Source organism: Geotrypetes seraphini, chromosome 19 (genome assembly GCF_902459505.1).
Source record: "Geotrypetes seraphini chromosome 19, aGeoSer1.1, whole genome shotgun sequence".
Taxonomy (NCBI): Eukaryota; Metazoa; Chordata; class Amphibia; order Gymnophiona; family Dermophiidae; genus Geotrypetes; species Geotrypetes seraphini.
Window position 1 is genome coordinate 22,614,120 of NC_047102.1, and position 24,230 is coordinate 22,638,349.

The 24,230-nt window shown below is 44.4% G+C and overlaps 1 protein-coding gene across 1 annotated transcript in view; it reads right to left on the reverse strand.

Annotated features, from left to right (window-relative positions):
• LOC117352352 (receptor-type tyrosine-protein phosphatase beta-like) overlaps positions 1-24,230 on the reverse strand; it is a 450,002-nt gene that overhangs the window by 157,867 nt on the left and 267,905 nt on the right. The window contains exons 15-17 of the mRNA XM_033928784.1: positions 11,418-11,572; positions 10,583-10,715; positions 9,045-9,137 (exon numbers count right to left, since the gene is read on the reverse strand). Of these exons, the coding sequence (XP_033784675.1) occupies positions 9,045-9,137; positions 10,583-10,715; positions 11,418-11,572 (381 nt within the window). The remainder of the gene's footprint in view (positions 1-9,044; positions 9,138-10,582; positions 10,716-11,417; positions 11,573-24,230) is intronic.

The following is a 24,230-nucleotide window of genomic DNA, read 5'->3' on the forward strand; positions in this document are numbered from 1 at the left end:
GTGCTTTGATAACCACTGGGGGAATGGTCTGAGGAGGTACCTGTTCTGAGCAGACCGAGGGAGGCACCGAAGCAGGAGGCAGGGTCGAAGCTGGAACGAAGGAGGCCGGCTTCAAGAGACTCGATGCAGCAGGAGCCGAGGATGACTTCGCAGGTACAGGCAAAGCGCTGCTCGAAGTCGAAGCCGAAGGTTCCTTAGCAGCTTCCATCTTGAACATTGACTCCCACAGGAAACAGCGACGCTTAAACGCACGTGCTGTGAGAGTGGAACAAGGCCGGCACGATTTCGGAAGATGTTCAGGACCAAGACACTGCAGGCAGCGTCGATGCGGGTCCGTCAACGAAATCGCGCGCTGGCACTTGCTGCACTTCTTAAAACCGGTAATCGGCCGGGACATAGGCCGAAAAAGCTCCGCTGCGAGATCGAAGGAGCACGGCCTCAGCCACGCGGCCGACCCGGTCGAATATCCGGAAGAAATTTTTTTTTTTTTTTTTGAAAAATAAGAAACGAATGAAATACAACACACGATAAAGAGCAAAAAACTCAAAACCGCGGTACTAGAAGGTAAGAACACGGGTTCACTCAGCGCAGAGAATTGAAGCAAAACTTCTCAGCCGAAAGCTTCTGGATGGTGGTATCCAGAGATTCCCCAAACAGCTCATCACCCAGGCAAGGAGCGTTGGCAAGGCGGTCCTGGTGGTTGACATCAAGTTCTGAGACGCAAAGCCATGCCAGGCGTCTCATAGCTACAGACATTGCAGTAGCTCGGGATGTAAGTTCAAACATGTCGTAGATGGAACGGACCATGAACTCCTGAGCTGGAATAGACTGGCAGTACATGTTGGAAGGCAGAGAGCTTGCGGTCTGGAAGATATTTTTGAAAAGTGGCCATTTGCTGAATAAGATGTTTCAGGTAAAAAGAGAAGTGGAATGCATAGTTACCTGAACGGTTGGCCAACATAGCATTCTGGTAAAGTCGTTTACCGAATTTATCCATGGCCTTGCCTTCTCCGCCAGGAGGGACAGAAGCATACACACTGGAGCCTGCAGATTTCTTCAGGGTTGACTCCACCAGCAAGGACTCATGTGGCAGCTGAGGCTTGTCAAACCCTGGAATGGGAATAACTTTATAAAGTGACTCCAGTTTTCTTGGAGCTCCTGGGATGGTGAGAGGAGTCTCCAGATTTTTATAAAAAGTTTCCCTTAAGATATCATGAAGGGGTAATTTCAAAAATTCTTTGGGAGGTTGGTCAAAGTCCAAAGCATCAAGGAATGCTTTGGACTTTTTAGAATCAGACTCTAATGGAATTTAAAGGGTGTCTGACATCTCCTTAAGAAATTTCGTGAAGGAAGTGTGCTCCGGCTTACTAGCAGGATCCTGCACCGATGGATCAGCCTCATCCGATGAAAAGTCATCATCGGTACCGAGGGGGTCCTCGGAATCATCCCATAAATCAGGGTCACGTACCGATGGGAGACGGCCTTGAGATAGAGGAGTAGAGGATTCGGTATGTCTGGTTTTGCGTACCGATTTGCCGGAACACATCGACACCGTACATAGTGAATGTAAAGCGGTACGGGTGTCAGAAAGCGGTACCGGTTCCGAGACTGAGTGAACCGCTCAACGCAGAGACATTGGTTCTGCCGATAAAATAGGCATAGACATGGAAGAGGCAGATTTGAGCGGTGCTGATAACGTCGATGCCAACAAAATAGGCTGGTTGACGATCGGCACCGGAGGATCAGTGGGTACCGACACTGGAAGTGTCGGGTTAGAAAGAGCTGGGAGAAGTTGTTGCAACTGCTCCTTAAGTTGGACCTGGAGAATGGATGCTATACGTTCATCCAGGGATGGTCCTGATGGCACCGGTACCGGTTTTTTCTTTCTCGGTACCTGCGGTGCAGCTCGACGCTCCGGTGAAGTGGATGCCAATGAAGAGGCATACATTGGGCATACCACCAAGAGAATTAAAACTCGGATTACTGAACATTTGAGCAAAATCAGGAGGGGCGATATGGGGGCCCCCCTGGTACAACACTGGCATGTCACTCCACATCAATTGCAAGATCTTCGTTTTGTTGTTTTGGAAGTAGCCCACCTGGATAGGGGAAGCAATGTGCAAGCGTGGTTATGGAAACAAGAACAAAGGTGGATATTTCACTGGCAAAACTGTGTCTCCCAACGGGTTAAACAAAGAAGTAGAGTGGTGGGCGTTTCTTCATTAGGTGATGACACATCGTCATCATATAAATACAGGGAGCTCAGCTGAGCTCCCACGTCACAGGAAACGTAAAAGAAGTTCCTCTGAACCAGGTACCCTGCTGTCAGCGTCATGATAGTTGTCTATTAGCTGTAAAACTGCTTTATCATAAATGTTTGTTACAAACCAGCATCATTTTGTGTTTTTTGTTACTTTGTTCAGATAAAGAAGCACCTTAAATTAGGACTATTTAAGCAGTAGTTCACTAGCAACGCAGCAGGTTCTCTGAAGCAGCCAGGATTGGCGAAACGCGTCAGAACCTCGCCGGGTCAACGCTAAGAACCTTGCCGGGTCAACGCTATCTGAACCCATTAAGATAAGTTCTTATTTTGAACTCAAATTTATTGAACTTACATAGTAGTTGGAGAATATTCACTTTATTGGACATTTATTGGACATTTAATTTTAGAGTGTTTTTTCTACAAGTTTCAAGTTCAAGTTTATTCAATTTTTGATGAATCGCCTATTACAGATTCTAGGCGATGTACATATTACAATTTAGATAGAAGAAACTTACAAAATAAATTCAAATTTCAAATTTTAAACAATACATACATGAGTTTGAGGAATAGGGATAAAAGTTACAATATTTGGGTATAGTTAAAAAAGGAAAAAACAATAGGAAGGGTATTATAAAACCAAAGCACCTTGTAAGAAGTAAATTTTAAAATATTTGAAAAGAAAACTAATTTTAAAAAGCATAGGCATCTTTAAATAAATAGGTCCTTTTAAAAGTGTTTTAAATTTTACAATATCTAGTTCCGATCGAATATACTGAGGCAGAGTATTCCACCATTGAGGGCCCATAACTGTAAAAATATCTAATCTTCTGGTCCCAATAATCGTTAATGACGGTACTGAAAGGAGATTTTGTTCGGATGATCGCAGAGAGCGTTTTGGTTTATAAGGAATTAGTAATTTGGAAATGAACTGTGGTTCATTAGATGCTAATGTTTTAAAGATAAGAAACAATATTTTAAACGTGATCCTATGACCGATAGGTAACCAATGCGCATCTTTCAAACATGGTCAAACTTTTTTGCATTATAAATTAACTTTACGGCTGTATTCTGGATTATCTGTAATCTCCTTTTTTCCTTATTTGTAATATTTAGAAATAAAGCGTTACAATAATCGATTTTTGATATTATAAAAGAATGGATTAATATTTTCAAAGATGATATGGTAAGAAATTTGGAAATTGACCTAATTTGACGAAGTTTATAAAAACAGTTTTTAACTATGAGGGAAATATGGTCATGGTATGAAAGCTTCTCGTCAATCAATATACCAAGGATTTTAACCGAGGGAACCAAATTAATTTGAATGTTATTAAGATGAAAAGGTTTAATAAGTGTTATTTCTTTCTTCCAAGTAAACAGAACGGATTTAGTTTTATTAATATTTAATGCCAGTTTATTTATATCTAGCCAATTTTGAATTTTTTTCCAATTTTAGTTTATAGCTAAAATTTCTGAGTAATTTTCGGGATCCAAGGGATGTATAAGTTGTATATCGTCTGCATAGGAAAATGGTATAAAACCTAAGGCCTGACTAATTTCTAATAACGGAGATAAAAAGATGTTGAATAATAAAGGGGATAAGATGGAGCCCTGAGGTATACCAAATGATGTGGTAAATGAATCAGAATTTTCATTGTTAAATCTGACTGTGGAAGTTCGATTTGTAAGGTAAGATTTAAACCATTGTAATACACGTTCATTTATTCCTTTTTCCTCAAGTCTATATAAAAGTAAATCGTGATCTATGGTATCAAAGGCAGCCGAAATGTCAAGGGAGAAAAGAATAACGGATCTATGGTGATCTAAATAGTATTGGATGTTGGAGGTCAGTCCTATTAAAGAGTATTCAGTATTATGAAATTTTCTAAAACCAGATTGATTCGGATGTAGTGCATTTGTTTTCTCGATGAAATCAGAAAGCTGATTAAATATCAGCTTTTCTGTTAATTTTGCTATAAATGGTATATTAGTGATTGGCCGATAATTTGATACTTCGTTTATACTAATTTTGTGATCTTTGACAATAGGAGTAATGGATGCCTTTTTCCAGTGGGATGGCACAGTAGATGTAAGCAGACTATTCTGGATAAGAGATAGTATGAATGGACCAAAATGAGAAAAATATTTTTTTAGGTAGAATGGAGGTATCAAATCAAATTGAGAACTTTTTAAATTCAAGCACTCTCTATTACCTTTTCACTCAAAATGGTGTAATGATTGATTCTATAAAAAAACGCTTTTTAGGGGTTTGTACCCCAAATTGAAGTTTTTTTACTCCATCTTGGATTCTGAGCGCCTCTCTCGTTTAAAAAAGGTATTTAAAGTAGCTTGTTCCTTTACTAGTTTTTTGCCACATTTTAAGATGTCACTAGTACCTTAACAGATCATGCCTTAGTGTGTGCAGTATCAACAGTGTGTCCAATTACTCTCAGACAACTTTCAGTCATTTGAATAACTGAGTCTATTCATCAATTATATTAAGTAAAACATAGTGAACCAAAATGCCCATAAAAAAGTAGAACTCATACTAAGCAAATAAGCCACCCAGGAGCCTATCTATTCAAATAGTACTCTGAATTTACAGGGTTAATAATAAACCTAGAAGTCCTCTGCTGACAATGCTATTATTACCCAGTATCTACTGTAACCATGATAGTTACTGCTACTTTCTCATACAGGGATAAAGGCACAATGGAACTTGAGAATGCAGGATCCAGAAGACATTTAAAGTAACACTGTCATGAATAATTACATTTTACAATACAGGCAGTCTCTGGTTTAAGAACACTCGACTTACGTAGAAGTCGTACTTACGAACCAGGGTGCTGCCTCTCCCCTTCCTATGCCAATGTACCCTTTCTTCCTCCCTATAGACCTGTGAGTCTTACTTCGGTTCCTGGGAAGATGGTTGAAGCACTAATCAAGGACAGCATAGTACAACACCTGGAAAATAACAACCTGATGAGAGTCAGTTAACACGGCTTCAGGAAGGGGAAGTCATGTTTGACGAATTTACTTCAATTTTTTGAGAAGGTGAACAAACAAATCGATAGCGGAGACCCGGTGGATATAATATACTTGGACTTCCAGAAAGCGTTCGACAAAGTTCCACATGCAAGGCTTCTGAGGAAACTACAAAGCCATGGAATAGAAGGGGACATACTAAGATGGATAGGCAAATGGCTGGAGAACAGATTGCAGAGGGTCAGCGTAAATGGGAAGTTCTCGGACTGGGAGAAGGTGACAAGTGTTGTGCCCCAGGCCTCGGTTCTCGGGCCCATCTTATCAATATCTTCATAAATGACCTGGAAGAGGGAACAACAAGCAATATTATCAAGTTTGCAGATGACACAAAACTAGGTCGGGCAGTTGGGACACAAAAGGACAGCGAAGGACTGCAGAAGGATTTGAACTAGCTGGAGAAATGGGCGGAAAAGTTTAATATAGAAAAATGCAAAGTAATGCACCTGGGCAGGAAAAACAAGGAGCATGAATATAAAATGTTAGGTGTAACTTTGGGCAAGAGCGAAGAAAGAGACCTGGGGGTGATAGACAGGACCCTGAAGCCATCGGCTCAATGCGCAGCGGAGGCAAAGAAAGCAAACAGGATGTTGGGCATGATAAAGAAGGGGATCACGAGCAGATCGGCGGACGTCATAATGCCGCTTTACAGAGCGATGGTCAGACCACACTTGGAATACTGTATCCAACACTGGTCTCCCTATCTAAAGAAGGATATAACCCTACTGGAGAGGGTACACAGGAGGGCCACGAAACTAGTAAAAGGTATGGAGAATCTGAGCTACAAGGAACGACTCGGAAAACTGGGTTTGTTCACCCTCGAAAAGAGAAGACTGCGAGGGATAAGATAGAGACTTTTAAAATACTAAAAGGATTCGATAAAATAAAGCAAGAAACATCGTTATTCACATTGTCAAATGTGACACGGACAAGAGGTCATGGAATGAAACTGAGGGGCATCAGGCCCAGGACAAATGTCAGGAAGTTCTGTTTCACACAGCGAGTGGTGGATGCTTGGAATGCTCTCCTGGAGGAGGTTGTGAGGGAGACCACCATTCTGGGATTCAAAGGTAAATTGGATGCACACCTTATTGCAAATCACATTGAGGGATATGGGTTAACAAGGTCTTCATCAGGGAACACCTAGCTTAGCCTCCGTGTGTGCGGGTCGCTGGTCTAGATGGACCTAAGGTCTGATCCGGTGAAGGCATTTCTTATGTTCTTCCTGTCCCACCTCCTTCCTTCAGTGTTCCAACAAGCCCCTAGTCATGCCCCTCTGTTCCATGTACCACATACCAAATTCGGCGGCTCGTGCATGTGGCCCGCAGACACCGATGCCTTCCATCTGACGTAGGAGGGAAGGCTTCCGCGTCAGCAGACTGCATGCACGAGCTGTCAAGCGTGGATTTGCAAAACCAGATCATATGCCGGAGCCGCCGCTTGCAGCTTTCACAACAGAAATGCAGCTGGGAAGAGGTAGCTAACAAGAAGAGGTAAAGGCAGGAGGCACAAAAGTGCTCTGCCCTGTCGAGTTCTTCACCCTGTCCTCCTCCCTCCCTGCCCTGCAAAGGTCAGCACCCAGTCTTCCCCCCTCCCTTCCAAACTTTTCACCCTGTCCTTCCTCCCTCCCTGCCAGGTTCTGCACCATTTCCCCCTCCCTCATGATGCCTAGCAGGCCTCCACCAAGCCTGCCATTAAAACTTGGTGGGCCAGCAGTGGACCGGGACATGAGGGATTCCTTCCGTCTCCTGTCCCAGCCGACTAACTATTCTCAGCTCCCTCCCGCCTCCCCACTTAGTATAAATAGTACCATTAAAAGACCTGGTGGTCCAGCCATTCAGACACCGGCTCTGCATGGGGCAGGAGCTTAAAAAAAGGTCACTCCTGACTTGGTTTACCGCTGGACCACCAGGGATATTAATGGTACTATTTATACTAAGCACTGGGAAGGTACCGGAGGACTGGAAGCTAGCGAATGTCACACCTATCTTCAAAAAGGGATCGAGGGGTGACCCGGGGAACTACAGACTGGTGAGCTTGACTTCGATTCCGGGCAAGATGGTGGAAGCATTAATAAAGGATAGCATCTGTGAACACATAGAAAGAAATGGATAACTGAAACCGAGCCAACATGGCTTCTGCAAAGGAAGATTGTGCCAAACAAACCTACTGCACTTCTTTGAAGGGATCAACAGCCAGTTGGACAAAGGGGAATCCATAGATATCATTTATCTCGACTTCCAAAAAGCCTTTGATAAGGTCCCCCATGAGCGGCTACTTAAGAAATTGTCGAACCACGGGGTGGGAGGAGATGTACACAGATGGATCAGGCACTGGTTGGCCGGCACTAAACAAAGGGTTGGAGTGAAGGGTCAATACTCCGACTGGCAGAGGGTCACAAGCGGTGTTCCGCAGGGGTCGGTGCTGGGACCACTGCTGTTCAATATATTTATCAACGACTTGGAAACGGGGACGAGGTGTGAAGTTATAAAATTTGCTGATGACACCAAACTCTGCAGCAGAGTTAGGAACACAAAGGAGTGCGAAGACCTGCAAAGGGACCTAAGCAAACTGGAAGAGTGGGCAAACAAATGGCAAATGTGCTTTAACATAGAAAAATGTAAGGTCATGCATATAGGGAAAAGGAACCCAAGGTACAGCTACAAAAGGGGGGAACATTGCTGGGGAGAGTAATCTTGAAAAAGACTTGGGTTTGCTGGTGAATACAACCATGAAATCATCAGCGCAATGTGCAGCGGCCTCGAAGAAAGCTAACAGAATGCTGGGCATCATTAAGAAGGGAATTACAACCAGGACGAAGGAATTCATCATGCCACTGTATCGTGCAATGGTGCGCCCGCATCTAGAGTGCTGCGTCCAATATTGGTCGCCGTACCTCAAGAAAGACATGGCGATACTTGAGAGGGTCCAGAGAAGAGCTACGAAAATGATAAATGGCATGGAGGACTGTTCATACGCTGAAAGGCTGGACAAGTTGGGACTCTTCTCCCTGGAAAAGAGGAGGCTTAGGGGAGACATGATAGAAACTTTCAAGATCATGAGGGGCATGGAGAAGGTAGACAAGGATAGATTCTTCAAACTACGGGGAACCACAGGCACAAGAGGGCACTTGGAGAAACTGGAAGGGAACAAGTTTAAAACCAATGCCAGGAGGTTCTTCTTCACACACAGGGGTGTGGACACATGGAACGGAACGCGCTCCCGGAGGAAGTGTTCGGGCAGAGTACGCTAAGGGGATTAAAAGAGGGATTGGATGGATTCCTGAAGGATAGGGGGATTGAGGGATACAGATAAGGGTAGATAAGAGTATGGAAAGAGTAAAGATAAAAACAAGGGGACTATTGGGCTAAATCAAGTAAACATGACAGGTCATGGACCTGATGGGCCACCGCGGGTGCGGACTGCTAGGCGCGATGGACCTCTGGTTTGACCCAGCGGAGGCAAATTCTTATGTTCTTACTAATTGGGGATGTGGGAGGGAGGTGAGAATTGTTAGAGTCAGCCAGGACAGGAGGCAATCCTCCTGTCCCGGCCCACCACTGGACTACCAGGTCTTACAACAGGCCTGGTGGAGGCTTGCAACAAGTCAAGGAGGGGGGCAGGTGGGTGCTGACCCAAACAAACTGAGTCCCCCATTTTGGGGCCATTTTTTTTACCCAAAAAACCTCAATTTTGTGTTTGAGTATATACAGTAATTGTATAATAAGAAATCCCTTACTTGTGTAGAAAGACTTGCTCTCAAAGTAAACTCTGATATCCAAAGCCCCAATGGTCACTACTGTTACTGTGAATTTTGTTCCAGCTGTAAGACCTGTCAGGTTTCACAGAAGTATCTATTGCGATGCAGAGAATATCCTGATGAAGGTTTATAGGTAATATTAAATAATATTCTCCTCTGCTCATATTTTCAGGTTCACTCCAGTTAAGAAACATATTGTTAGTTCCCACCTCTACCAAATTTAAAAGTGCCTGGTTTAGAAGGATCTGTTAAAATAAGGAAGGAAATCGCAGTTATTTGTTTTATTAATGAGTATATATAGCCAGTTAGTCCACAAATGTAATCTGTAGTGTATAACAAACTCAAATAGGAATACACAATAGAGAATAAAGGATAATGCATGATCAGAAAAAGTATGCTGACTATACAAATTATATGGTAATTGTATTAATCTACTGTTTGTCTTAATCACAGCCATGGAATGTGAAGAGCTCAATAAAATTTCATGGAAAAATCTTTTACATTTCACCTAGAGCTCCCATCAAGCATCTAATAAATTTAAACAATTTACCAATAAATATCTAAGATAAATTTTTTTAAAAAGCACCTAACAAGGGATATTCATACTTTTCAGGCAATCCTGATAGTCAAATACAAACCACCTGATTTTCTATAAATGGCGCCTAACTTGTAAAGTGCCGACTGGTGCAGTTGTCAATTAACCGTGCGGCACCTAAGCGGGCGTAGTCATCACTAGGTGTCCTAGTGGTAGGCGCCATGAATCCAGGGTCTTCCTGGCCTAATTTCCTGGCAACTAACACAGACACCTAGCGACGCCTAAGCTAACCATGCCTTTTCTCTGCCCCTAACCACTTTTCAGGTAGGTGCCTTGACTAAGGTGTCGCTAGAGGCCACACAGTGTTTCACACAAAATTTAAATTAATTGTTTTGAAAAATTATTTTAATGGTATGGTCAATTACTATCCCAATTAAACAAATTAAAACCAATTAAGTTTTGTGCAGAATTCAGTTAGGCGTCACTAGGTGTTTCCAATTAGTGCATCTAACCTAGAAACCATTTATAGATATGTCCCAATTTGTGCTTGAATATTATTTCTTGGGATTTATTAACTTTTATGAAGAGATTCACCCAAGGTGTTATATGCAGGTTAGGTAAGTTAAATAACCACATATGAACGTATAAAGGATGACTTTGATTCTGTACAGCACTGCGTATGTCTGGTAGCACTATAGAAATAAATAAAAGAGGTAGGAGGTAGCATGATACTTGTATAAGTACACTATTGAAATTATGTTTGAGGTTGGCACGTGGGATCTCTTAGAGAGAGAAAGAGATAATGGTTACTGTGGATGGGCAGACTAAATGGGCCATTTGGCCTTTATCTGCCGTCATGTTTCTAACATATGCTTTTCAACATTTCTAAAACAAACTGGTAAGTCAATATCAATGTTTCTCAAGTCAGTACTGGAGTATCCCCCCCCCCCCCTTACAGTCAGGTTTTCAGATTTGCATATACTGCCTCCATCCAAATTCATCGCAGACATTCTGAAATCTGACTGGCAAGGGGGTACTCCAGGACCAATTTGGGAAATACTGTCTATAAAGGTGCCACCTGCCTCTGTCAATGCTCTGAAATTTCTGTCTTTAGGCTGAAACCAAGCACATAGCTACAGCATATATGCACTTCTCAGTTGCAAAAATTGTAATGAGCAATGATTTAACTAAGGTACATAATGGAAGGAGGAAAGCATGACATAGCGGTTAGAATTACAGCCTCAGCACCCTGAGGTTGTGGGTTCACACACCATGCTGTTTCATGTGACCCTGGGCAAATCACTTAATCCTCCACTACTCCAGGTACTTTAGACAGACTGTGAGACCGTCCACCGGGACAGATAGGGAAATAAACCTCTTTACATGTGGTTGTACAACTACATCCCTTTCCTGTTTTCATCGGTGTAAATACTGAGCCCTAGAAATGTGCATTCATTTGAGATGTGCATTTCCCAAGTTGTTTCAGCCCAAAATGACAAGAATCAAACCTGCATGCACGTACCACTAAAAAAATGGTATGCATTCTTCAGAACTAGTGCACTCTTTCCAGGGCACTACCTCCATGAAACAAATAATCTACACAAAAACACCTAGAAACAGCATGGAAAAACAAAATGAACATTGTTGTCCTGTACAACCCTATCGAAGTGAACGTTGAGATTTAATGGGTAAATATATAAAAGGTTAACTTACAAGTTGCACAGAACACTAGATCCGACCTTTGTCTGTGATCACCACTGACAGTTGTTATTGTGATGCTGTAATTTCTGTCAGGGAGCAAGTTCGTAAATGGTCACAGATGTGCTGTTCTGGGTGAAGTTTACAGCACCTTGAAGGTCAATTACATAGTATTCCACATTGCCAGGTGGTTTAGTCCAGGAGACTTGCAGAGAGTTTGTGGAGATATTTGGGGCAATAACTGTTATGTTACCAGTAGGTATTTTTTCAGGTTCTGAGGAATAGCAGAAAAGTCCAGGTTAAATGTACCACATTTTAAGATGTCACTAGTACCTTAACAGATCATGCCTTAGTGTGTGCAGTATCAACAGTGCATCCAATTACTCTCAGACAACTTTCAGTCATCTGAAATTCATCAATTATATTAAGTAAAACATAGTGAACCAAAATGCCCATAAAAAGTAGAACTCATACTAAGCAAATAAGCCACCCAGGAGCCTATCTATTCAAAATAGTACTCTGAATTTACAGGGTTAATAATAAACCTAGAAGTCCTCTGCTGACAATGCTATTATTACCCAGTATCTACTGTAACCATGATAGTTACTGCTACTTTCTCATACAGGGATAAAGGCACAATGGAACTTGAGAATGCAGGATCCAGAAGACATTTAAAGTAACACTGTCATGAATAATTACATTTTACAATACAGGCAGTCTCTGATTTAAGAACACTCGACTTACGTAGAAAGCAATGTTACTTACGTAACAGTTGTTATCCAGGGAACAGCAGGCAGCTATTCTCACTAATGGGTGATGTCATCCGACAGAGCCCCGATGCGGACGTCTCACAAGCATACTTGCTTGAAGAAACTTCAGATAGTTTCGAGATGCCCGCATCGCGCATGCGCAAGTGCCTTCCCGCCCGATGCTCCGGGCGTGTCTCCTCAGTTCAGGTAGCTAGCAGAGAAGCCAACCCAGGGGAGGTGGGTGGGACGTGAGAATAGCTGCCTGCTGTCCCCTGGATAACAACTGTTACGGTAAGTAACATTGCTTTTCCCAGGACAAGGCAGGCAGGTATTCTCACTAGTGGGTGACCTTCAAGCTAACCTCAATGGGATGGATGGGAGAGTTGGCAACTTAGGAGAATAAATTTTATAATACTGTTTGGCCCAAACTGTCCATCCCGTCTGGGAAAGGTATCCAGACAATAATGAGAGGTGAATGTATGAACCGAGGACCAAGTGGCAGCCTTACAAATCTCCCTCAATCGGTGTCGATCTGAGGAAGGCTAACAGAGGCCGCCATTGTTCTGACCTTATGGGCTGTGACTTTACAGGGAAGGGGTAATCCAGCCTGGGCATAGCAGAAAGAGATGCAAGCCGCCATCCAGTTGGAGATGGTACGCTTCGAGACAGGCGTCCCAACTTGTTCGATCAAAGGAGACGAAAAGTTGAGGAGCATTTCTGTGTGGTTTGGTGCGATCCAGGTAGAAAGCCCAAAGCACATTTACAGTCCAGAGTGTGAAAGCTGATTCTCCAGGATGAGAAATGAGAGCTTTGGAAAAAACACAGGAAGAACTATGGATTGGTTGAGATGAAATTCAGAGACCACTTTAGGTAGGAATTTCGGATGAGTGCGAAGGGACCACCTTGTCATGATGAAATACTGTGAAAAGTGGATCCGCCACTGAGGCCTGAAGCTCACTGACCCTGCGAGCAGAAGTGAGGGCAACCAGAAAAACCACTTTCCAAGTGAGAAACTTCAGCGGAGCCTTGTTGAGAGGCTCAAAGGAGGTTTCATAAGGTGAGAAAGGACAACGTTGAGATCCCACAACCACTGGAGGAGGTTTGAGAGGAGGATTGACATGGAAAAGTCCTTTCATAAATCTGGAAACCACAGGATGAGCAGAGAGAGGTTTTCCCTTGCAGAGGCTGATGGAAAGCCGCAATTGCACTCAGATGGACTCGTATCGATGTAGACTTGAGGCCAGAATGAGAGAGGTGTAAAAGATAGTCCAAAACAGAAGACAGGGAGGCTCGCTGAGGCTCCCTACGATAAGAAACACACCAGGTAGAAAATCTAGTCCATTTTTGGGAGTAGCATTGTCTAGTAGCAGGCTTTCCTGGAATCCTCCAACACATCCCTCACCGCCTTGGAAAACTGACGGGGAGTCATGTTGAGAGGAACCAAGCTGTCAGGGTGGAGAGTACTGCAGGTTGGGATGGATAGAGATCCTATGTTGCTGAGTAAGCAGTGAAGGAAACATTGGAAGATAGGAACAGCTCCCTGCTGCTGAGTTGAAGTAGAAGGAAGTACACAAGACTGTCTGGGCCACCGAGGAGCTATCAGAATCATCGGTGGCATGGTCGGATTTCAATTTGACCAGAGTCTTTTGAATGAGAGGAAATGGAGGAAAACGCATTCAGAAAACGATTCCCCCAATCCAGCAGAAAAGCATCTGCCTCGAGGCGATGAGGAAGTGTAGATCCCTAGAGCAGAATTGAGGCAGTTTGAAGTTGTGGGGAGCCGCATAAGAGGTCTATCTGAGGCGTCCCCCACTGAGAGAAGATCTGATGGAAGGGGCCTGGAATGGAGGGTCCATTCGTGAGGCTGGAGGAGACGACTTAAGGCATTGTCCTTCCCCTGAATGTAGACAGCTTTGAGGAAGGTGTTGTGAGGCGAATTGCCCAATCCCAGACTCTGAGAGGTTCCTGACAGAGAGAGGCTGAGCCTGTGCCCCCCTGCTTGTTGACATAATACATGGCGACCTGATTGTCCGTGTGAATGAGGACCACCATGTCGTGAAGCAGATGTTGAAACGCTTGAAGAGCATTGAAAATCGCCCTGAGTTCCAGAAGATTGATATGGCACAGCCGGTCCGCACTGGTCCAAAAGCCTTGATGTGTGAAAGGCTGTCTAGATGAGCTCCCCAGGCATAGGTCGAGGAATCGGTCGTGAGAACTTTTTGGTGGGGAGGAGTGTGAAACAGCAAACCTCTGGATAGATTTGAAGAGGTCATCCACCAATGTAGAGACTGCTGAAGAGCAGGATGACTATGATGTAGACGAGTCCAAAGGATCTGACATCTGTGTCCATGAGAAGCCAGGGTCCACTGAGGAATCCTGAGGTGAAGTCTGGCAAAAGGAGTCACATGAACTGTAGAGGCCATGTGGCCCAGGAGAACCATCATGTGTCTCGCTGAGATGGACTGGCGAGAAGTACACTGACTGGCAGAGGTGAAGAAGAGCATCCAGGCGCTGTGGAGGAAGGAATGCTCTGAGCTGAATAGTATCCAGAACTGCCCCGATGAAGGGAAGAGACTGGGTAGGCTGCAGATGAGATTTTGGGAAGTTGATCTCGAAGCCCAAACTCTGCAGGAACCAAATCGTTGTCAGGGTCGCCGAGATGACCCCCCGAAGCCGAGGTGGCCTTGATGAGCCAATTAGTCGAGGTAGGGAAATACCTGAAGACCCTGGTTCCGGAGTGCAGAGCGGCCCACGACCCACCAGACACTTTGTGAAGACCCTGGGAGACGAGGACAGGCCGAATGAAAGCACTCGATACTGCAGATGTAGATGTCCCACCCGAAATCTGAGGAACTGGCGAGAGGCCGATGAATGGGAATGTGAGTGTAGGCCTCATTGAGATCCAGTCGTTCTGCTCGAGGAGGGGGTAGAGAGAAGCAAGGGTCAGCATGCGAAATCTCTCCTTGACCAGAAACTTGTTAAGGACCCTGAGGTCCAGAATTGGACGCAGGTCGCCCGTCTTCTTCGGAACAAGGAAGTACCGGGAGTAAAACCCCCGGTTGTGTTGGAGCAAAGCCTGAGCTTCCTGAAGAAGAAGGGCGGTCTGGGTCAAGTTGGCAGGATACTCTCTTGGAGGGTGGTCCGGGGGGACCCGAAGGAACTGAAGAGAATATCCTTCCCTGATGATGGTAAGGATCCAAAAGTCGGTGGTAATAGCCGTCCATCGATAATAAAAATGATGGAGGCGATCCCCAATTGGAAAGACAGGGGATGGCAGAACGGTGTTGGTTATGCTCCCTATCAGAGAGTCAAAAAGGCTGAGGAGCCTTAGGGACAGCAGAAGGCTGAGGTTTTTGTTGAGCCTTCTGTGGTGGCTGCCGCTTCGCTGGTTGCCTTGCAGCAGGAGCCTGCCTGGGAGTTATGCGCTGCTGATAGAATCAAGGGCGGTCGAGAAGGTCGAGACTGAGCAGGTTTAGGCTTGGGACGAAGGATGGACTGGAAAGATTTTTCATGGTCCGACAGCTTCTTCGTCACGGTCTCAATAGATTCATCAAACAAATCAGCACCCGCACAGGGAACGTTGGCAAGCCCTGTCCTGGAGGTTCGGGTCCATGTCCAATGGTTCGAAGCCTGGCTAAATGACGCATGGCCACGGAGCAGGCAGCGGCTCGTGCCGAGAGCTCGAAGGCATCATAGGAGGAATGCATCAGTTGAAGTCGCAGCTGGGATAGCGAGGTGACCACCTCCTCAAATTCAAAACGAGCCTGAGAATTCAATGTAAGGTGTAAACTTCCGAAGCACATGGCAGGAAGAACTCCAAATAAGTTGCAAAATGGAAAGTGTAATTGAGAACTCATAGATGCATCATCGAGTTCTGGTAGATGCGCCTCCCAAATTTATCCATGGTCCGGCCCCTCTCTGCCACAGTGGCACCGAGGCATACACCTGGGACGGATGAAATCTTTTGAGGGAGGACTCGACCAACAGGGACTGATGAGAAAGCTGGGAGCCCTCAAACCCCTTGTGATGGACCGTGCGGTACCTGGCATCCAGTTTGCCAGGAACGGCAGGAATAGAGTATGGTGTTTCGAAACATCGCATAAAGGTCTGGTCGAGAAGCTTGTGCAAAGGTAGACGAAGAGACTCGGCAGGAGGAATGAGGCAGATGCATGGTATCCAGAGTCCAAGGTGATGTCGAGATCATCCGCCATCTGCCTGAGAAAAGACGAAAAAGACAATTGGTCCGCCAACACAGGCCAGCGGGACGGGCTGGATGAAGTCAAGGCCTCTGGATCCAAGGAGACTTGTGATCGGCAGGGCGAGAGAAGGAGCCATAGGGATCCTCGTACTCCGGCCCCCGGAGGGGAGACATCCGAAGAGGAATACCCCCACACGGTAGTTTCTTCTGAGGCGAGACTGTAGTATTGCCTAGAAAGAATGCCTGGAACGATGCCCCTCTCCCTGTGTCTCAAAGGAGACCTGGACCGGCGGTGCTTAGACTGGTCCCCAGAGGCCTCCAATGAGTAGATAGGGCTGGAGGCCGTAGAGCGAAGAGGAAGATGGCTCGATGCCTCTCGAGCCACATTCCATGCTTGATAGGGAGTGCGGAAGAACTCTTCCTGGCGATGCCCAGGGCTTCGATTACCCGAAGGAATGTCCCAAAGTTCTTCGCCCGGAGGGGGAATGGGTTCCAGAGGCGGCATGTCACTAAATGAAGCACACCTCGATGAACTGGCCGCCGAGCGCCGCTCCAACTCCCCGAGCAACGAGAGCGAACGGCGAGGGGGAGGAGGAGGGGGCGGCTCGCCCCCCCGAGGAGGAACTGCTTGCCCACCCTGGATCATGGCCAGCCACTTGGACTCCATGGTGGTCATATCAATGACTTGGGCCTCCATGATCGACCGCAGCAAAGCCGACAAGGAGGGAGCCGCACTCGAAGTGGGACCTCCTGTATGGTCTTCGCGCTCCTGAGTGGTCGAGTGCTTTGATAACCACTGGGGGAATGGTCTGAGGAGGTACCTGTTCTGAGCAGACCGAGGGAGGCACCGAAGCAGGAGGCAGGGTCGCGAAGCTGGAACGAAGGAGGCCGGCTTCAAGAGACTCGATGCAGCAGGAGCCGAGGATGACTTCGCAGGTACAGGCAAAGCGCTGCTCGAAGTCGAAGCCCGAAGGTTCCTTAGCAGCTTCCATCTTGAACATTGACTCCCACAGGAAACAGCGACGCTTAAACGCACGTGCTGTGAGAGTGGAACAAGGCCGGCACGATTTCGGAAGATGTTCAGGACCAAGACACTGCAGGCAGCGTCGATGCGGGTCCGTCAACGAAATCGCGCGCTGGCACTTGCCTGCACTTCTTAAAACCGGTAATCGGCCGGGACATAGGCCGAAAAAGCTCCGCTGCGAGATCGAAGGAGCACGGCCTCAGCCACGCGGCCGACCCGGTCGAATATCCGGAAGAAATTTTTTTTTTTTTTTTTGAAAAATAAGAAACGAATGAAATACAACACACGATAAAGAGCAAAAAACTCAAAACCGCGGTACTAGAAGGTAAGAACACGGGTTCACTCAGCGCAGAGAATTGAAGCAAAACTTCTCAGCCGAAAGCTTCTGGATGGTGGTATCCAGAGATTCCCCAAACAGCTCATCACCCAGGCAAGGAGCGTTGGCAAGGCGGTCCTGGTGGTTGACATCAAGTTCTGAGACGCAAAGCCATGCCAGGCGTCTCATAGCTACAGACATTGCAGTAGCTCGGGATGTAAGTTCAAACATGTCGTAGATGGAACGGACCATGAACTTCCTGAGCTGGAATAGACTGGCAGTACATTGTTGGAAGGCAGAGAGCTTGCGGTCTGGAAGATATTTTTGAAAAGTGGCCATTTGCTGAATAAGATGTTTCAGGTAAAAAAGAGAAGTGGAATGCATAGTTACCTGAACGGTTGGCCAACATAGCATTCTGGTAAAGTCGTTTACCGAATTTATCCATGGCCTTGCCTTCTCCGCCAGGAGGGACAGAAGCATACACACTGGAGCCTGCAGATTTCTTCAGGGTTGACTCCACCAGCAAGGACTCAATGTGGCAGCTGAGGCTTGTCAAACCCTGGAATGGGAATAACTTTATAAAGTGACTCCAGTTTTCTTGGAGCTCCTGGGATGGTGAGAGGAGTCTCCAGATTTTTATAAAAAGTTTCCCTTAAGATATCATGAAGGGGTAATTTCAAAAATTCTTTGGGAGGTTGGTCAAAGTCCAAAGCATCAAGGAATGCTTTGGACTTTTTAGAATCAGACTCTAATGGAATTTAAAGGGTGTCTGACATCTCCTTAAGAAATTTCGTGAAGGAAGTGTGCTCCGGCTTACTAGCAGGATCCTGCACCGATGGATCAGCCTCATCCGATGAAAAGTCATCATCGGTACCGAGGGGGTCCTCGGAATCATCCCATAAATCAGGGTCACGTACCGATGGGAGACGGCCTTGAGATAGAGGAGTAGAGGATTCGGTATGTCTGGTTTTGCGTACCGATTTGCCGGAACACATCGACACCGTACATAGTGAATGTAAAGCGGTACGGGTGTCAGAAAGCGGTACCGGTTCCGAGACTGAGTGAAACCGCTCAAACGCAGAGACATTGGTTCTGCCGATAAAATAGGCATAGACATGGAAGAGGCAGATTTGAGCGGTGCTGATAACGTCGATGCCAACAAAATAGGCTGGTTGACGATCGGCACCGGAGGATCAGTGGGTACCGACACTGGAAGTGTCGGGTTAGAAGAGCTGGGAGAAGTTGTTGCAACTGCTCCTTAAGTTGGACCTGGAGAATGGATGCTATACGTTCATCCAGGGATGGTCCTGATGGCACCGGTACCGGTTTTTTCTTTCTCGGTACCTGCGGTGCAGCTCGACGCTCCGGTGAAGTGGATGCCAATGAAGAGGCATACATTGGGCATACCACCAAGAGAATTAAAACTCGGATTACTGAACATTTGAGCAAAATCAGGAGGGGCGATATGGGGGCCCCCCTGGTACAACACTGGCATGTCACTCCACATCAATTGCAAGATCTTCGTTTTGTTGTTTTGGAAGTAGCCCACCTGGATAGGGGAAGCAATGTGCAAGCGTGGTTATGGAAACAAGAACAAAGGTGGATATTTCACTGGCAAACTGTGTCTCCCAACGGGTTAAACAAAGAAGTAGAGTGGTGGGCGTTTCTTCATTAGGTGATTGACACATCGTCATCATATAAATACAGGGAGCTCAGCTGAGCTCCCACGTCACAGGAAACGTAAAAGAAGTTCCTCTGAACCAGGTACCCTGCTGTCAGCGTCATGATAGTTGTCTATTAGCTGTAAAACTGCTTTATCATAAATGTTTGTTACAAACCAGCATCATTTTGTGTTTTTTGTTACTTTGTTCAGATAAAGAAGCACCTTAAATTAGGACTATTTAAGCAGTAGTTCACTAGCAACGCAGCAGGTTCTCTGAAGCAGCCAGGATTGGCGAAACGCGTCAGAACCTCGCCGGGTCAACGCTAAGAACCTTGCCGGGTCAACGCTATCTGAACCCATTAAGATAAGTTCTTATTTTGAACTCAAATTTATTGAACTTACATAGTAGTTGGAGAATATTCACTTTATTGGACATTTATTGGACATTTAATTTTAGAGTGTTTTTCTACAAGTTTCAAGTTCAAGTTTATTCAATTTTTGATGAATCGCCTATTACAGATTCTAGGCGATGTACATATTACAATTTAGATAGAAGAAACTTACAAAATAAATTCAAATTTCAAATTTTAAACAATACATACATGAGTTTGAGGAATAGGGATAAAAGTTACAATATTTGGGTATAGTTAAAAAAGGAAAAAACAATAGGAAGGGTATTATAAAACCAAAGCACCTTGTAAGAAGTAAATTTTAAAATATTTGAAAAGAAAACTAATTTTAAAAAGCATAGGCATCTTTAAATAAATAGGTCTTTAAAAGTGTTTTAAATTTTACAATATCTAGTTCCGATCGAATATACTGAGGCAGAGTATTCCACCATTGAGGGCCCATAACTGTAAAAAATATCTAATCTTCTGGTCCCAATAATCGTTAATGACGGTACTGAAAGGAGATTTTGTTCGGATGATCGCAGAGAGCGTTTTGGTTTATAAGGAATTAGTAATTTGGAAATGAACTGTGGTTCATTAGATGCTAATGTTTTAAAGATAAGAAACAATATTTTAAACGTGATCCTATGACCGATAGGTAACCAATGCGCATCTTTCAAACATGGTCAAACTTTTTTGCATTATAAATTAACTTTACGGCTGTATTCTGGATTATCTGTAATCTCCTTTTTTCCTTATTTGTAATATTTAGAAATAAAGCGTTACAATAATCGATTTTTGATATTATAAAAGAATGGATTAATATTTTCAAAGATGATATGGTAAGAAATTTGGAAATTGACCTAATTTGACGAAGTTTATAAAAACAGTTTTTAACTATGAGGGAAATATGGTCATGGTATGAAAGCTTCTCGTCAATCAATATACCAAGGATTTTAACCGAGGGAACCAAATTAATTTGAATGTTATTAAGATGAAAAGGTTTAATAAGTGTTATTTCTTTCTTCCAAGTAAACAGAACGGATTTAGTTTTATTAATATTTAATGCCAGTTTATTTATATCTAGCCAATTTTGAATTTTTTCCAATTTTTAGTTTATAGCTAAAATTTCTGAGTAATTTTCGGGATCCAAGGGATGTATAAGTTGTATATCGTCTGCATAGGAAAATGGTATAAAACCTAAGGCCTGACTAATTTCTAATAACGGAGATAAAAAGATGTTGAATAATAAAGGGGATAAGATGGAGCCCTGAGGTATACCAAATGATGTGGTAAATGAATCAGAATTTTCATTGTTAAATCTGACTGTGGAAGTTCGATTTGTAAGGTAAGATTTAAACCATTGTAATACACGTTCATTTATTCCTTTTTCCTCAAGTCTATATAAAAGTAAATCGTGATCTATGGTATCAAAGGCAGCCGAAATGTCAAGGGAGAAAAGAATAACGGATCTATGGTGATCTAAATAGTATTGGATGTTGGAGGTCAGTCCTATTAAAGAGTATTCAGTATTATGAAATTTTCTAAAACCAGATTGATTCGGATGTAGTGCATTTGTTTTCTCGATGAAATCAGAAAGCTGATTAAATATCAGCTTTTCTGTTAATTTTGCTATAAATGGTATATTAGTGATTGGCCGATAATTTGATACTTCGTTTATACTAATTTTGTGATCTTTGACAATAGGAGTAATGGATGCCTTTTTCCAGTGGGATGGCACAGTAGATGTAAGCAGACTATTCTGGATAAGAGATAGTATGAATGGACCAAAATGAGAAAAATATTTTTTTAGGTAGAATGGAGGTATCAAATCAAATTGAGAACTTTTTAAATTCAAGCACTCTCTATTACCTTTTCACTCAAAATGGTGTAATGATTGATTCTATAAAAAAAACGCTTTTTAGGGGTTTGTACCCCAAATTGAAGTTTTTTTACTCCATCTTGGATTCTGAGCGCCTCTCTCGTTTAAAAAAGGTATTTAAAGTAGCTTGTTCCTTTACTAGTTTTTTGCCACATTTTAAGATGTCACTAGTACCTTAACAGATCATGCCTTAGTGTGTGCAGTATCAACAGTGTGTCCAATTACTCTCAGACAACTTTCAGTCATTTGAATAACTGAGTCTATTCATCAATTATATTAAGTAAAACATAGTGAACCAAAATGCCCATAAAAAAGTAGAACTCATACTAAGCAAATAAGCCACCCAGGAGCCTATCTATTCAAATAGTACTCTGAATTTACAGGGTTAATAATAAACCTAGAAGTCCTCTGCTGACAATGCTATTATTACCCAGTATCTACTGTAACCATGATAGTTACTGCTACTTTCTCATACAGGGATAAAGGCACAATGGAACTTGAGAATGCAGGATCCAGAAAACATTTAAAGTAACACTGTCATGAATAATTACATTTTACAATACAGGCAGTCTCTGGTTTAAGAACACTCGACTTACGTAGAAGTCGTACTTACGAACCAGGGTGCTGCCTCTCCCCTTCCTATGCCAATGTACCCTTTCTTCCTCCCTATAGACCTGTGAGTCTTACTTCGGTTCCTGGGAAGATGGTTGAAGCACTAATCAAGGACAGCATAGTACAACACCTGGAAAATAACAACCTGATGAGAGCCAGTTAACACGGCTTCAGGAAGGGGAAGTCATGTTTGACGAATTTACTTCAATTTTTTTAGAAGGTGAACAAACAAATCGATAGCGGAGACCCGGTGGATATAATATACTTGGACTTCCAGAAAGCGTTCGACAAGGTTCCGCATGCAAGGCTTCTGAGGAAACTACAAAGCCATGGAATAGAAGGGGACATACTAAGATGGATAGGCAAATGGCTGGAGAACAGATTGCAGAGGGTCAGCCTAAATGGGAAGTTCTCGGACTGGGAGAAGGTGACAAGCGGTGTGCCCCAGGGCTCGGTTCTCGGGCCCATCTTTTTCAATATCTTCATAAATGACCTGGAAAAGGGAACAACAAGCGATATTATCAAGTTTGCAGATGACACAAAACTAGGTCAGGCAGTTGGGACACAAAAGGACAGTGAAGGACTGCAGAAGGATTTGAACTAGCTGGAGAAATGGGCGGAAAAGTTTAATATAGAAAAATGCAAAGTAATGCACCTGGGCAGGAAAAACAAGGAGCATGAATATAAAATGTTAGGTGTAACTTTGGGCAAGAGCGAATAAGAAAGAGACCTGGGGGTACTGATAGACAGGACCCTGAAGCCATCGGCTCAATGCGCAGCGGAGGCAAAGAAAGCAAACAGGATGTTGGGCATGATAAAGAAGGGGATCACGAGCAGATCGGCGGACGTCATAATGCCGCTTTACAGAGCGATGGTCAGACCACACTTGGAATACTGTATCCAACACTGGTCTCCCTTTCTAAAGAAGGATATAACCCTACTGGAGAGGGTACAGAGGAGGGCCACAAAACTAGTAAAAGGTATGGAGAATCTGAGCTACAAGGAATGACTCGGAAAACTGGGTTTGTTCACCCTCGAAAAGAGAAGACTGCGAGGGGATAAGATAGAGACTTTTAAAATACTAAAAGGATTCGATAAAATAAAGCAAGAAACATCGTTATTCACATTGTCAAATGTGACATGGACAAGAGGTCATGGAATGAAACTGAGGGGCATCAGGCCCAGGACAAATGTCAGGAAGTTCTGTTTCACACAGCGAATGGTGGATGCTTGGAATGCTCTCCCGGAGGAGGTTGTGAGGGAGACCACCATTCTGGGATTCAAAGGTAAATTGGATGCACACCTTATTGCAAATCACATTGAGGGATATGGGGTTAACAAGGTCTTCATCAGGGAACACCTAGCTTAGCCTCCGTGTGTGCGGGTCGCTGGTCTAGATGGACCTAAGGTCTGATCCGGTGAAGGCATTTCTTATGTTCTTCCTGTCCCACCTCCTTCCTTCAGTGTTCCAACAAGCCCCTAGTCATGCCCCTCTGTTCCATGTACCACATACCAAATTCGGTGGCTCGTGCATGTGGCCCGCAAACCCGGAAGCCATACCTCTGATGTAGGAGGGAAGGCTTCCGCGTCAGCAGGCTGCATACACGAGCTGTCAAGCGTGGCTTTGCAAAACCAGCTCATATGCTGGAGCCGCCGCTTGCAGCTTTCACAACAGAAATGCAGCTGGGAAGAGGGAGCTGGCAAGAAGAGGTAAAGGCGGAAGGCACAAAAGTGCTCTGCCCTGTCGAGTTCTTCACCCTGTCCTCCTCCCTCCCTGCCCTGCAAAGGTCAGCACCCAGTCTTCCCCCCTCCCTTCCAAACTTTTCACCCTGTCCTTCCTCCCTCCCTGCCAGGTTCTGCACCATTTCCCCCTCCCTCATGATGCCTAGCAGGCCTCCACCAAGCCTGCCATTAAAACTTGGTGGGCCAGCAGTGGACCGGGACATGAGGGATTCCTTCCGTCTCCTGTCCCAGCCGACTAACTATTCTCAGCTCCCTCCCGCCTCCCCACTTAGTATAAATAGTACCATTAAAAGACCTGGTGGTCCAGCCATTCAGACACCGGCTCTGCATGGGGCAGGAGCTTAAAAAAAGGTCAC